Source organism: Rattus norvegicus, chromosome 15 (genome assembly GCF_036323735.1).
Source record: "Rattus norvegicus strain BN/NHsdMcwi chromosome 15, GRCr8, whole genome shotgun sequence".
Lineage (NCBI taxonomy): Eukaryota > Metazoa > Chordata > Mammalia > Rodentia > Muridae > Rattus > Rattus norvegicus.
This window is the reverse complement of record NC_086033.1, coordinates 38,500,693-38,514,594: the sequence shown is the minus strand read 5'-3', so window position 1 is coordinate 38,514,594 and position 13,902 is coordinate 38,500,693. Positions and strand designations below refer to the sequence as shown.

The 13,902-nt window shown below is 47.7% G+C and overlaps 1 protein-coding gene across 10 annotated transcripts in view; it reads left to right on the top strand.

The window, feature by feature from the left end:
• Positions 1-13,902, top strand: part of Atp8a2 (ATPase phospholipid transporting 8A2) — a 532,902-nt gene that overhangs the window by 11,814 nt on the left and 507,186 nt on the right. For 6 of the 10 annotated variants that reach the window (XM_039094003.1, XM_003751492.5, XM_039093993.1 and 3 more), the window contains exon 1: positions 9,812-10,266. The exons of 3 other annotated variants lie outside the window; for them this stretch is intronic. In XM_039094003.1, the coding sequence (XP_038949931.1) occupies positions 10,191-10,266 (76 nt within the window). In that variant the 5' untranslated portion in view covers positions 9,812-10,190. One more of the 10 variants, XM_039094002.2, reaches the window with a different exon arrangement.

Below are 13,902 nucleotides of genomic sequence, written 5' to 3'. Positions count from 1 at the left end.
CAGAGCTAGCCTTGTCTGAAACGTGTCTCCTTTTGTTACCTCTTGATATTCAGAGAAAGAACTCAGGAAGCAGTGGGGGGGAACTTGTGGACGAGCACAGACACCGAGCTAAAGTAACTGACTTGTGCAATGCTCATTTCACAAAGTGCCTTCCAAACTTTGCCCATGTAAGAAGTTCTCACCATTGAGCAGCCTGTCTGCTAAGTTGGCGCTGTTCCTGCTGATCTCATGTCTTGGGTGAAGCTGAGGAGAGAAAGGAGGAGCAGAATGTGTGTGTGTGTGTGTGTGTGTGTGTGTGTGTGTGTGTGTGTACATGCCTTTATATGTTTAGTAAGTTTTCATTTTTACTGGGGATCCTCCTTTAGCACAGGGTTGTTTGAGCTTTTTCCTACTCTCCTAATTCCGTGGCCTACATTAAGCCACCATCCAGATAATGGAGGGACAGAGACATGTTTACTGTAACTGACAGCATCAGGCTAAATCAACACAGAGAAAGCAAACAGTGCTGAGTGCCTTTCTGAGTGCTGGAGCTCAGCTCCTCAAGCTACAGACAGGGCTTACATCTCTTAGGGCCAATCTGGAGAGGTCCAGAGCCTCCTGTGGACTCACTTCCTCCTCAGGCGTGTCCTCTGGCCTCCTCCTTCCCCTGTCCTCTTCATCTAAGCACCACGTTCTCTCCGTGACTTCATGTAATGCGACTACGACATTCCCTTAGGTCCCCCGTGCATTTTCCCAACTGCAAGGGAGGTCAAGCTGCTGGAGTTTAGGGAACCTGCCCTGGGACCAGACTTTCATCTTCCAATGACCCCTCCTTTCAAAGAACTCTTAGACTCAAAAATTGGATGTAACCCTGGATTTAGCTTTTGAATACTATGTATTTCAAAGATCGCTTTTCTGCCCCCGGCCATAGAATCAGAAACACTTGCATGAGTCATATGATCTACAAGAAGCACAGACGGCACCCATCCCTCTAGAGAGCCATGTAAATCCAATTCCTTAGGAAAAGGTGAGTGTAAGTGTGAGGTTTTCCATCCAGAACAACACAATTTTTAAAAATTAAAAATCCTTTCTTTAGGGGCTGGGGATTTAGCTCAGTGGTAGAGCGCTTACCTAGGAAGCGCAAGGCCCTGGGTTCGGTCCCCAGCTCCGAAAAAAAGAACCAAAAAAAAAAAAATCCTTTCTTTCATGTGTATTTGTGTCCCTGAGTGTTTGAATGTGTGCCATGAGCCTCCAGGAGCCCTGGAGGGCAGAACAGGGCACTGGACCCCCTGGAACTGGAGTTACACATCGTTGTGACCCATGTGGATGCTGGGAACTGAACCCAGTTTCTCTGCAAGAGCAGTAAATGCCCTTAACTGATGAGACTTCTTTCCATCCCCAAATAACAGTTTTGAAATGACCGACTTTAAAAATGGCTCCTACCTACAAGGACATAGCCAGGGTCCTGTATCTCTACCTGTACCAGGACAGAGCCCACCACTGTTCTGTCACTGTCCTTGGCACCTCTAGCATAAGCTGGATTGATTTGTGCATGTGGCTGTCTTTGTAGTTTCTAGCTAGGAGAGCAAAGGAGAGACTTCAAAATTGAGACTCCTGTATCCGATCTTCATAGCTTACTGCCTGTCCCTCCAGAGGGATCTGCTCACCTCAGCTCCCATTACATGGTTTAAATATGTGCACTAGGCTTTTAACGTGAGTAGGTATGAAACTGTGCACATATCAATAGTGCACACTCCAGCAAATTTTTAAAAAGGATTCATTTATTTATTTCATCTATATGAGTACCTGGTTGCTTTCTTCAAACACACCAGAAGAGGGCATCAGATCCCATTACAGATGGTTGTGAGCCACCATATAGTAGCTGGGAATTGAACTCAAGACCTCTGGAAGAATAGCCAGTGTACTCTTAACCACTAAGCCATCTCTGCAGCAAATTTTAATGGCAGATAGAAATTGAAGCTGTATCTGTACATCTGTTGGTTCTGCATCCTAGAATGGACTCAATTAATCAGAGGTGGGAAACAGACAAAACCAATTTGTATCAGTGATGAACACCCAGACTCTGTTTTCTTGTCATTATTTCCCAAACAGTGTAACATTATAACTACACGTATGCTGTTTGAACTGTAGAAGGTATCATAATCCACTTAGGAATGATGCAGGGGTGTCCAACATTGTGACAGTGCAACATGACCCTGTAAAGATATTGAACTATCTTCACAGATATCCTGGGACAGGGGTGGCCTGTGGGCCATAGGATGGACATATCTGATACTAATTCTTGAGGAAGCCTACAGGGTCTAAATACTACCCAGTTTTATACCAGGGGTTTAAGTGCTTGTGGATCTTGGTCTCTGAAGGTATTCAGGGATGAGTCCTCTGAAGGGAGAAGGGCAGCTGCTCATGTTCTATAGATGTCTGCTGTGGGAACCACCATGACAGGACATGGGCCCATCAGTGATGTAAATCATCCCCTGACCTCCACATGAGTGCCGTGGTGTATATTCATCCTCACCAAATAAACAAATACAGTAAAAAGAAAATTTAAATTTAAATTATAAAGAAGGATCCAAAAGTTTCTCTAGATGTGGATGTAGATACATAATATAAAGACGTATGTTGATGAAGATGAGTATTTGTATAATTTATATGCATTGAAAGTGGATAAATGTAATTTACACACACACACACACACAAACACCACACATACACACACACAAACACCACACACAGACACACACAGACACACACACAGACACACACACACACACACACACACACACACACACACACACACACACACACACACACAGTCTCCTCCACTCCCCTATTTTGGAGACAAGATTTTGCTCTGCATAGCCTAGGCTGGTGTCTAACTGAAGATCATCTTGATTCAGCTTCCTGAGTACTGGGACAAGTTTGGGCCCCATGACAGGCATTTACTCTTTCTTCATTAAAGGTTCTATTATAGGGGCTGGAGAAATGGCTCAGTGATTCAGAGAACTTGTGGCTTTCCCAGAGGACTTGGGCTCAATTCCCAGTGTCCACATGGTTGCTCACAGACATCCATCATTCCAGTTTCAGGGGATCTGACCTCTTCTGACCTCTGCAGATACCAGGCACTTACATGTGCATATACATGCATACATGCAGGAAAAACATTGTAGACATAAAATAAAACTAATGTAAAATTTAAAGGATTACATTAAAACATTTTCCAATCTATCAAATAGTCTTAAAAGATTCGCATTTAAAGAGAGGCAAGGTTCTCTTTCTACATGCTGGTGGGAATGTAAATGGAGGTAGGCACTAAATCAGCACGGAGTTTCCTCAACAGAGGAAAAGGGACACTATTGTGTGATACAGTTACATCACTCCTGGGTCTATGTCTGAAACATTCTGATCCAGCACATCACAGAGACACTCGTACCTCCATGTTCACTGTTCCAGTGGTGACAACCAAGAGGAAGTGAGACCAGCGTACATGTCCATCAACACATGAGTGGTAGAGAAAATGTGCTATGTATACAAACCAGGATTTTATTCAGTTATGAGAACAAAATAATGACATCTACAAGAAAATGCATGCAAAAGGAAATCATTATGTTAAACAACACAAGCCAGGCCCAGGAAAAGACCATGTTTCCTCTCATATGCAGAATCTAGGCTTGTGTGTGTGTGGGGGGGGGTATGGGCATACGTGTGTGTGTGTGTGTGTGTGTGTGTGTATGTGTGTGTGTGTATGTGTAGCTTGTGAAAGCAGAAAAGGAACCATGAGAGGAAGATGGTATGTTGAAGGAGGGGATAGGGAAGGTAACATAACAGACTGCACTGGCTGGGTGTGGTGGTGCACACCTTTGACCCCAGGTCTCGGGAGATAGAGGCAGGAGGGTCTCTGTGAGAGGGAGGCCAGCCTGGTCTACACATCAAGCTCCAGAGAGACTCTGTCTCAGTATAAAAACCAACTGGCAGGAAAGAAAGGCTATTTAGGGGTGGGCAGGGGGCTGAAGGAGGACAAGAGGAAAGGGGTGAAAGGGATAAAACACGTGCTTGGAAAGGCCCCAGTGGAGCTGTACTTCCCATTGCGCACTAACCTTTTCCCCCCATCTTTATTAACTTGAGTATTTCTTATTTACATTTCGATTGTTATTCCCCTTCCCGGTTTCCGGGTCAACATCCCCCCAGTCCCGACCCCCATTATCACCCTCTCCCCAACAATCACATTCACTGGGGGTTCAGTCTTAGCAGGACCCAGGGCTTCCCCTTCCACTGGTGCTCTTACTAGGATATTCAATGCTACCTATGAGGTCAGAGTCCAGGGTCAGTCCATGTATAGTCTTTAGGTAGTGGCTTAGTCCCTGGAAGCTCTGGTTGCTTGGCATTGTTGTTCATATGGGGTCTCGAGCCCCTTCTAGCTCTTCCAGTTCTTTCTCTGATTCCTTCAACGGGGGTCCTATTCTCAGTTCAGTGGTTTGCTGCTGGCATTTGCCTCTGTATTTGCTGTATTCTGGCTGTGTCTCTCAGGAGAGATCTACATCCGGTTCCTGTCGGCCTGCACTTCTTTGCTTCATCCATCTTGTCTAATTGGGTGGCTGTATATGTATGGGCCACATGTGGGGCAGGCTCTGAATGGGTTTTCCTTCTGTGTCTGTTTTAATCTTTGCCTCTCTATCCCCTGCCAAGGGTATTCTTGTTCCCCTTTTAAAGAAGGAGTGAAGCATTCACATTTTGATCATCCGTCTTGAGTTTCATGGCACACTAACTTTTAACATTAAAAACAACCCGCGGTTATTTTTCACTTGTTTGTAACATCTTGTTGCTCACTGAGCTTGTTCTCCAAATTTTTCCTGTTAAAAATAGCATGAATGCTTTAGCATTTAAAAATGTTTTTTCTTTTACTAGTATTTTTAAAGTCAGGATAATTTGCTGTGAAACGTGGACCTCTTAACTATATACAATTGATAGTCCCAACGTATGTACCCTGTATCTACCCTTTAAACAAGTTTCCACCCCCCTCGAAGTTACCTGGAGCCCCTTCTCCTCCCAGTACATTTCCAGAACCTTTTGTTCTGGATCCAACTGTCTGGGGTTCACTGAAAGGCGTCTTGCATGAGTTTCTAGACTCATCTAGATCGTCTGTATTTGGTCCTTATAGCTGAGTCACACTCCATTTTAGGGACAGACCACAATTGGGCAACCTTTGACCTGTGGGTGGGGAGTTGGAGTGGCCCCAAGTTGGACTCATCATGTACAAGGCTGTTATTAATTTTGAGCGTTTTAGAAGTACACGCTCATTTCTCTTGGGTATCCGAAGGTAGAATTTCTTAGTCACAGGGAAGGTGTATGCTCATCTTTATGAGAAACCACTAGGTCCTTGTTTAAGTGATTTCACCAATTCAGACCCCCAGCCCCCCCAGCAATACATAAGGTCGGTAACTCAGCATTCTCTATAATATCTGCAATTACTCTTTAACTTGGACCTGCTGACCGTTGTGAAGCAGGTTGTTTAATGTGCACATTCCTGACACTTGAACTATCTGCTTGTCTCCTTTTGGTGTCCGTCCACTTGATTTGCATGAGGTATTTACACATATAGCACCCCTTGCCTGACTTACCTGGTGTCAAAGTCTCTTCCCAGCCTGTGGCTCGCCTCACCTCCTGCTTGTCCTTTGCTGAGCAGAAGCCTTTTTTCTGATGCTAATTATTTTTTCTTTTTTTTTTTCTTCTGATGCTAATTATTGATGCGCACTTTTATGGCTAGCACTTTGCAAGTCCTTGCTTGGCAGCTTCCCCCATGGTTTTTTTTTTTTCTATAAGATTGAAATACCTTATTTTTAGCACTTACAATTCATTTTAAGTGTTGTGCATGGATTAATGATTTGTTGTTTCCCCCCTGGTCTGGACATCAAGCTGTCACACCATCATCTACTGAAAAGACTGTCTCCATTCATCTGTCTTGCTTTTTAGTGTCTTTACCAAAATTACTTCACCATACAGCTCTGGGTCTATTTCTAGACTCTCTGTTCTGTTCGGAAGAGCTATTTCTCTATTTATTGCCAGCACTACAGTCTCCTGGCACGGTAAATGCTTCTAGCTTGTTCTCCAGGAGCCTGCAAGCCATGCATTCAATGTGGAGGACTTACACATCTTTCATTAAGCTTTCTGTATGTCTTACAGTAATATTTTATTAAACTTAAGCATGTGTGTTGCGCACCAGGTTCTGTGAGATTGTATTTCCCGAAATGGCTGCGGTGGCGTTTCCAACTCTCACGCTCTTCCAGAATCTTGTCACTGTTTCCTCCCTGCTTGTGATGACGGGGCCCTTGTGACTGCTTGGACAGCCAGGATGTGTAAGAAGTGGTGCAGCACGCTTTCTCAGGCCAGGCCAGGATGGGTGAGCCTGTCTTTTGAAGTATCTGCTCTTGGAATCCACTCACCAGGTGGAGGACCCATTGGCAGGCCATTATCAATGCCGGAAATGAATGTGAATGGACGCATAAAATAATAGATGGGAGAGGCTCCTTGACCGCTCTGTAACTGTCCAGACATAGGAAATGACACAGAGGCTGTTTTTATTAAGTAACATCTAGGCCTTAAGCTAGGCTTGTTCCCAACTAGCTCGTAACTTGATCCTCCCATTTATACTAATCAAGTTCTGCCACAAGTTCTGGTTGGTTACCTCGCCTCAGTTTCACGTCCGACTTCCTCTGTGTCTCAGTGGTGAATCTTAAGTGGACTTTTTCCCAGAGTTCCTAGCTCTGCCCCATGTCCCACCTTCTACCTTGCCTTTTGCTATAGGCATAGGCTTCTTATTTTTTAATTTATTTTTTAATTTTTTTAAAAGATTTATTTATTATATATGAGCACACTGTAGCTGTCTTCAGACACACCAGAAGAGGGCATAAGATCCCATTACAGATGGTTGTGAGCCACCATGTGGTTGCTGGGATTTGAACTCAGGACCTCTGGAAGAGCAGTCAGTGCTTTTAACCTCTGAGCCATCTCTCCAGCCCCAGGCTTCTTATTTTAATTAACCAATCAGAAGGTGCCTTAGGCAGGCAAGGAAGGACATCTTCACACAGTACCTGTAAACATTATCCCTACAATGCTACCCTGGAGTCGCAGCCTACAAAATAGTTCCTCCGTGTGCAGTTTGGGACACTGGTCTCTCTCAGAAAGGGAAGAAAATGAGAATTCAAACAGGAATTAGGCCATCACAATGCATCCATGGAATCTTTAATAAGAATCTGTAGGAGAATGAGACGGGCATGAAGTGATTTCCTGTCAAGGTTACTTTACCCCATCTGTCAGAGCTGACTGCTAGCTTGTCGGTCTGTAAACACCAGGAAAAAGAGACAGAGGGTGAAGGTGAGGGAGGAGCTGGTCTGTGGGGAGGAGGGAGGAGAGAGAGAATTGGGGTGGGCTGCAGGCCTGTGCTGGGTGTTTACATTGGGGTGTATGTATCTTCTCTGTATCTCAATGTGCTTTCCACACACCACTGCCCTTGTAAAACACGTCGCATATGCTTGTTTATAAAGTCACACACATGAACACTCTGAAAAGAGATGGTTGTAGAGCTGGAGGCTTAGTCATACTCAGTGATGCTGGCTCTCCTAAGGCCTCATTCTCCCCATGGGCTGCTCTGTTCCCGGCTTGGGAAAGCCTGCAGCCATGGCCAATTAATTGAGGCAATTATCTTCAAAGTTCCGCTTTTGTACAAGCAGAGATAAAATACATCTCCCAGACCCTCCCATCGTTCTGCATTTTATGTCTGCCTTTCTTTCCTCTTGCTGGTAAATCTTCCATACTTCTAGCCCAGACTGTCTCTGGCAAGGACACAAGGGTTTCTGCTCAAAGTCAGCACGGCTTGTGTGATCATGTTGCCCTTGGACGTCATGTAAGGACTACTGCCCATTACTTGGGTTTTGTCTTGTGTGCCTTTGTTCCCTTTTACCCCGCTACGGTGGGACTGAGGTCTGCACTCGGTGGCTAATGCCAATCTAATCTCCCCAACTCTGCAAAGGCAACGAGGGCAATTGTACCATGGCGCACCTCTCTGTTGCCCTTGCCGATCTCTCCCGCCTGTGGCAAGTGAACAACCTTGATGCTCCTCCTACAAACTTGCAATGAGGCCTCACACCTGTAATCCCCACTCCTGGGAGGCTGAGGCAGGAGGATTACTACCAGTTTCAAATCATCTTGAGCTACACTTGGAAGCAAGCTCAGGCCACCCAGGGCCCCAGCACAGCAAGACTCCTTCCTAACTTTGCCACTGTTACCACGCTTCTCCAGAGCTCTTGGACAATTTGGTACCGACACAGACAGGAGCAATAAGCCCACCTTACGCTGTGATTCTGTGAAATCTAAGAACAGTAACAAATGACCATTGTTTACTCTGTCTATTCTCATCGAGCTATGGTTGTTTCTTGTTTGGGGGACAAGGACGATGATGATGATGACGACGATGATGATGACGATGACGATGACAATGACGACGATGATGACGATTATGATAGCATATATAATAATAAATAAATGGTTTTAACAGCTTCAGAGCAATGATCAACCTAAGCTTTGAGAGCTCTTCCAGCAGCCTGGGAGACTCACCGAGAAGTTCTGCTGCCCTGAAGCTCACTCTGCTCAGTACCTGACACATTTCCCTTTTTCTTGGACCTTCCTGATAACGATTCTTTCCTTCTCAGAAACAGTGTTTACCCTGAGGGCCAGAGTCCATGTTTTGTTGTAGGAGGCATAGAGGTGCTAGTACTCACAGATAACCCCCTCGGGGAACCTGGGATGGTAAGCACACAGGGTTGTTCCTTCAAAGGAAAGAATGAATACCTGTGACTGATCCAGAAGGCTGACCATGTCCTAGCCTGGTGATGTTTTTTCTATCTGTGTGGCCAGATACTTTCCCAGCACCACACCCTTCCCCAGACTCTTACCAAAAACTTAGTTTTTCAGTCAATCTATAGAACCTATTTTTATGGACTTATGTAGCCATGTCCAATCCGTATTTTAGCTGACTTTGTTCCTTAAGGAGGTTTCTGTATGTTTTGTTGTGCACGCGGGATTGAGTTCATCACCAAAATAGTTTTCACCAAATTCGGCTGTGCTAAATATGCTTAAAACAAGCCACTCTCGGTCAGACTCCTGAAGTTTGAACCGACACCGGCTACTGAGTCCTGTTGAGCCAACCGCCTTGCTACCTCCCACGGTTCATCACTCCATAGCCCTCCAAGCTGCAGAGGCTCTCCCACTTTATGTAAAAGGAAAGATAATGGTTCCTTCTGCAAGTGTAGGAATAGAACCCGGCTGGCTGGCTGGTTTGTTTTTCTGCTTTTAGTTTAAAGTCAGAATTTCATCAGACATGGTAAAGATTTAGCTGGCTTCTTCACTACCCCCCATAGAACTGTGCTCAGAAGGACAGACTCAGTTTAAACATTAAGTGAAGGGAGAAATCAAACAAAAGCAAGCCGACTGACCTTGGGCCAGTCATCCCTTACCTCTCAATGGATTTGTTTGCATACAGAAGGTGTACTGAGTGTGTTGTGGGAGTGGATGTGTGTGGTGGGTGCCCCTGACGGTGTTCTGGAGGTCTCCTGACTGGGACATGCGGCGGAGGACAGGAGCTGCAGACCCAGCACTATTCTGAATATCAGATCTCGGATGGGACATTCGTATTATAAAGGACCCATGCAGACCCCATCGGGCTGGATACAAAAGAGCAGAAGCTGCTAAGGAATAGGGAAGGAAGTGGGAGGACACGTCGCTGCACAGCACAAGGGACAGACAAGGAGATAAGGTAGCGACTGGCTAGGGCCCAGAGCCGCCCAAGTTGCGCGCATCTCCTCTCGGAGCCCGCAGCCAGACCCGCAGCCCTACCGGAGTCTCCCCAGCCACCTGCCAGGACTCCGGCGGGCGGCGCAGCCTCGGGCGGGTCCCCGCCCCCGCGCTGCTGGGCCAGCGAGGCCGCCGCGGCGTTCCGGGCGCCGCCGCATTGGCCGCTGCGGTGCGGGAGGCGCGGTCGGCGCAGCCACGGGGCTGCGGGCACTGGCTAGGGCGACCCGCAGCGCTCGCTCAGCCTTCGGCCCGCTCGCCCATGGCCCTGGCGCTGCGGTCCTGGCTCCCAGCCCCGCGCGTTGTCCCCACCGCCCGCCTCTGGCCGCCCAGCCTACCAGCCTCGCGCGATGCTGAACGGCGCGGGCCTGGACCAGGCTTTTAAGATGTCGTTACCGCGGAGGGCGAGGATCGGCGCGTCCGTGGGTGAGCGGGGAGGGTGGGCCACGGGGCGGGGGCGGCGCCCCGGGCTGGGAGACACTGCTCCGCCCTTCGCCCTGTCCCCTCCCCCGGGTGCCTGGGAATTCCGGACGCCACGCCCTGCTGACCCCTGGTCAGACAACCTGGCACCGGTGCGGCCCAAAGTCCTCCCACGGTGGGGAAGGGGCGAGGGGTGGCGAGCGTCAGAGAAGTGTCAGCACCCCTGGCATCCTTGTGCATGCGTGTGTGCATGTGCATGTGTCCGTGTGTATGCGTGCATCCATGTGTGTTCGTGTGTATGTGTGTGTGTGTGTCCGCGTGCGCGTTTACGTGTGCGTGCACGCGCGCGCCTGCATGTCCGTGCGCCCTTACGCGTTGATGCTGATGCTGGAAAGGACGGGATCTGCAGTTTTCTGCCCTGTTCCCAGTTGTCGTGGGCACAGTTTGGCCAACGTAGGGAACTTCTTGCCTCTCAGGTTGGCTGCTTGGGTCACTGAGTGTATGGCCTTGTACAGAGCCCTAAGGGAAGCAGAACGTCACTAATGATGTTTTCACCACCTGGGGCCCAAGTGCTCTGGCATACTCTAAGGACAGAGTAGCGCAGGGTTTCATTGCTAGGGAAGCTGCGGAGATAAAGATGCACTCATGCTCAAGCGCTGGCAGGGGCCTCGGTGGGACTTGAAATACAACTTCTCCAACCATTCACTGTAGATGCCTTTGTTGTATAACGTACTTAGGGAACATGACCCAGGCACACGCGATACTCTGTGACTACAGCACATGATAGGTGACCCAGAGCTTAGATAATGCAAAAGTAGAGGAGACTTCCAAAACGATGTCTGTCTTGCATTTCAGGCCACGTTGGAAGGAGTCTGGGTAGATCTTGGAGGAAGAGTGTTCAAGGTTAGAGTTGGAGCTGAAGTGCCTTGTCAGGTTGTGGCTTTGTCTGTCTTGAGAGAATAGACACAAATAAACAACCTTTACATTCCCACCATTGGGCAACGTGAGGGAGAAGAACGTCGTTTTAATTAGTGTTTGTTAAATGTGGACAATTTCAGGACACTGTAACATTCCCTTTGTGCAGAATCCTTTCCTGAAAGGGTCACCAGGCAAAATATCAAGATGAGGAGGCGGGGAGTTCCAGGGTTGTCAGGGAACAATAAGAGGGACAGCCTAGGGGCTGGGGATTTAGCTCAGTGGTAGAGCCCTTACCTAGGAAGCACAAGGCCCTGGGTTCGGTCCCCAGCTCCGAAAAAAAGAACCAAAAAAAAAAAAAAAAAAGAGGGACAGCCTAGGTACCAGAGGGAAGGAAGTGTGTGCTTTCCAAACCAGTGCCAAAAATGCAAGGCTTTGTGAAGAAAGAAATGCCCTCAGATGGGCAGAGTGCAGATCGTTGGTTCTTTGGGGAGGATGGGAGAATGGGAGATTTAGCTTTGCATCTGAAGTCCCCGCTGCTGAGCCCAGCGAGACGTTTAGTAGAGACTAGCTTATGCGCCTGAGTTTACAGCCCGAGATCTAACTCTCAGAGTTCTTCTCAGGATGCCTCCATGGGTGCCTTCCTGCAGGTGTACAGGGCCTCCTCCTGGGAGAGACCTGCTTTAATGTTCTGCGGTTGTTAAGCTTCAGGTCTTGATTTCTACACAAGGTGAACGCACGGCATCTCACTTTTCACTGGGCTCCAAAATTATATAACTAATACCAGAGCAATCTGAAGGTGTCCTGAGTATTTCAGTATTTTCAAGTCAGAGGGTCTTAGGGGCCACAGAAAGGGATCGGAACCAGATGTGAAGCATCGTGGGGAGTCAGGAATGCTGCCAAAAGCTTCAGAAAGAATCTGGGCATTGATGCTTGATTCCTCTGTGGAGGTCACCGATGACCTTGGAAGAGCTGCTATTGTGTAACTGTGAGGAGAGATATCTGTTAGTGGGGGTGTAAGAGAGGATTAGAAGACCGGGGTTCAAAACAGACTGTCCATGCTACCTTTCAGGGTACGCTTTGCAGTTAATGGAGGGAGGGACAAATGGAGTGGTAGCTGTAGAAGTTGAGAGGGAAGATGTACTGTTTGAAGACTGACTGTGCTGTCCAACTATGACAGGAAGGACATCTCAGTCAGGGGCTTCTCAGAGGTCTGTGGAGTGAGCCACAGTGGGGAGCAGAGTTCAGAGAAGAGATATTTAGGAGAAAAAGGTATAGGGGTTTCTGAGGCGATGGAGGGCTTCGGGACCTTGTTGGTGGCAGATGTGGGGTGGGGTGAGACTTTAAAACATGAGTCTATTTAGAACACATAAACCATGGATGGGCAAGAGGTCAGGTTGGAGACCTGGGCAAGAGGCCTGACAATTGTGTACTCCCATAAAATATTAGTGACGTGATCTTCAAAGAATCCCGCTGTTTCTCATTTTCTGCAAACTAGCAGGCCTGATGGCCTGCAGCTCCTTGGAGACCCGGCTCCAGCACAGCCAAACTAACTGTTTAGTAAAGCAGCTCCATCTGGGGTCATTATTTCTGGCGAATGAACTTTAGACTCCCATTTTACTCCGGGTGTCCTGTTGTACTTTTCTCAGTTCTTCTCCACAGTGATCTCTTATGAAGTGATGGGGAACCATAGACCAGTTACAGGCTGTATCATGGGCTCCTGGGTCTCCAGTGACCACCGTCTGTGTGCCAGACACGTCAGGGATCTGGAGATGGGGCACCGAGCAGGACCAGCGTTTAGGGATGAGCACACGCACACTAGCTGTCAGTGGCTCTCAGCTTGTAGCCAGCCTGGGGCCTATGCGCACAGGCAAAGGACAGAGGTGAACAGGGAGGTGAAGCAGGAGTGTGTGTACAGGCGAGCAGGCATGGCAGTGGGGAGTGAGGAGGGAGAGGAAGGGAGAGCTCTTTTTCTAGTTTCTTCCCTCTTGTTGAGCTTCTGAATTTGGTTTTATACTAGATTGGCCTTAAGAGCAGGCAGACAGTAAGCACAGTGCTGTTAAAGATTAAATACAGGACCTGGATGGCTACAAGTCCTACTGAAAATCCTCTGGCAGGTCTGTTCCAACGTTTTTCCCAACCCTTCCATCTCTATTGAGGTGATTATTATTCTGGGGGTTGCCACACCCCCTTGCTGCTTTTCAATATCTATGAGGGGTTTTTAACCCCACTTCAGACTGTATTGCTCCCAGAAAAAAGACGCAGAGACCTTTAGATTTATAATCTTAAATGCACTAGAGCTGGGCAGATATCAACCCTCTACGCTATTTTGTCTACTTCTCTGTGATCTCTGAGATAATGCTTGCCATGTTCTACCTGGGCTGCTCCTACTCCATGGATCCAGCCCCCGTGGCCATGCACTGAAGATCCACTTACCCCATGGTGACTTTCTTCTTCCTCCCTCTTCTCTTTCTATCAAAGTGTGGGAGCTTTTGCTCTGCCTCCCTCTCTCCTGCCTAGCCCAGGCTGTAGGCATCTTTATTAACCAATGAGGGATAACTTGGGGGGGGCAAGATTATTTAAACAAAAGCTGGTATACTTCAGAATTCACTGACCCTGATTTTGGGACAACCAGATCTTCAGTATTTAGCATTTGAATACATAGCTGCAACAGACTAACCCCTACCTAACCTATGCCTCCCCTGCCCTCTTCTGGCCAGAAAAGGG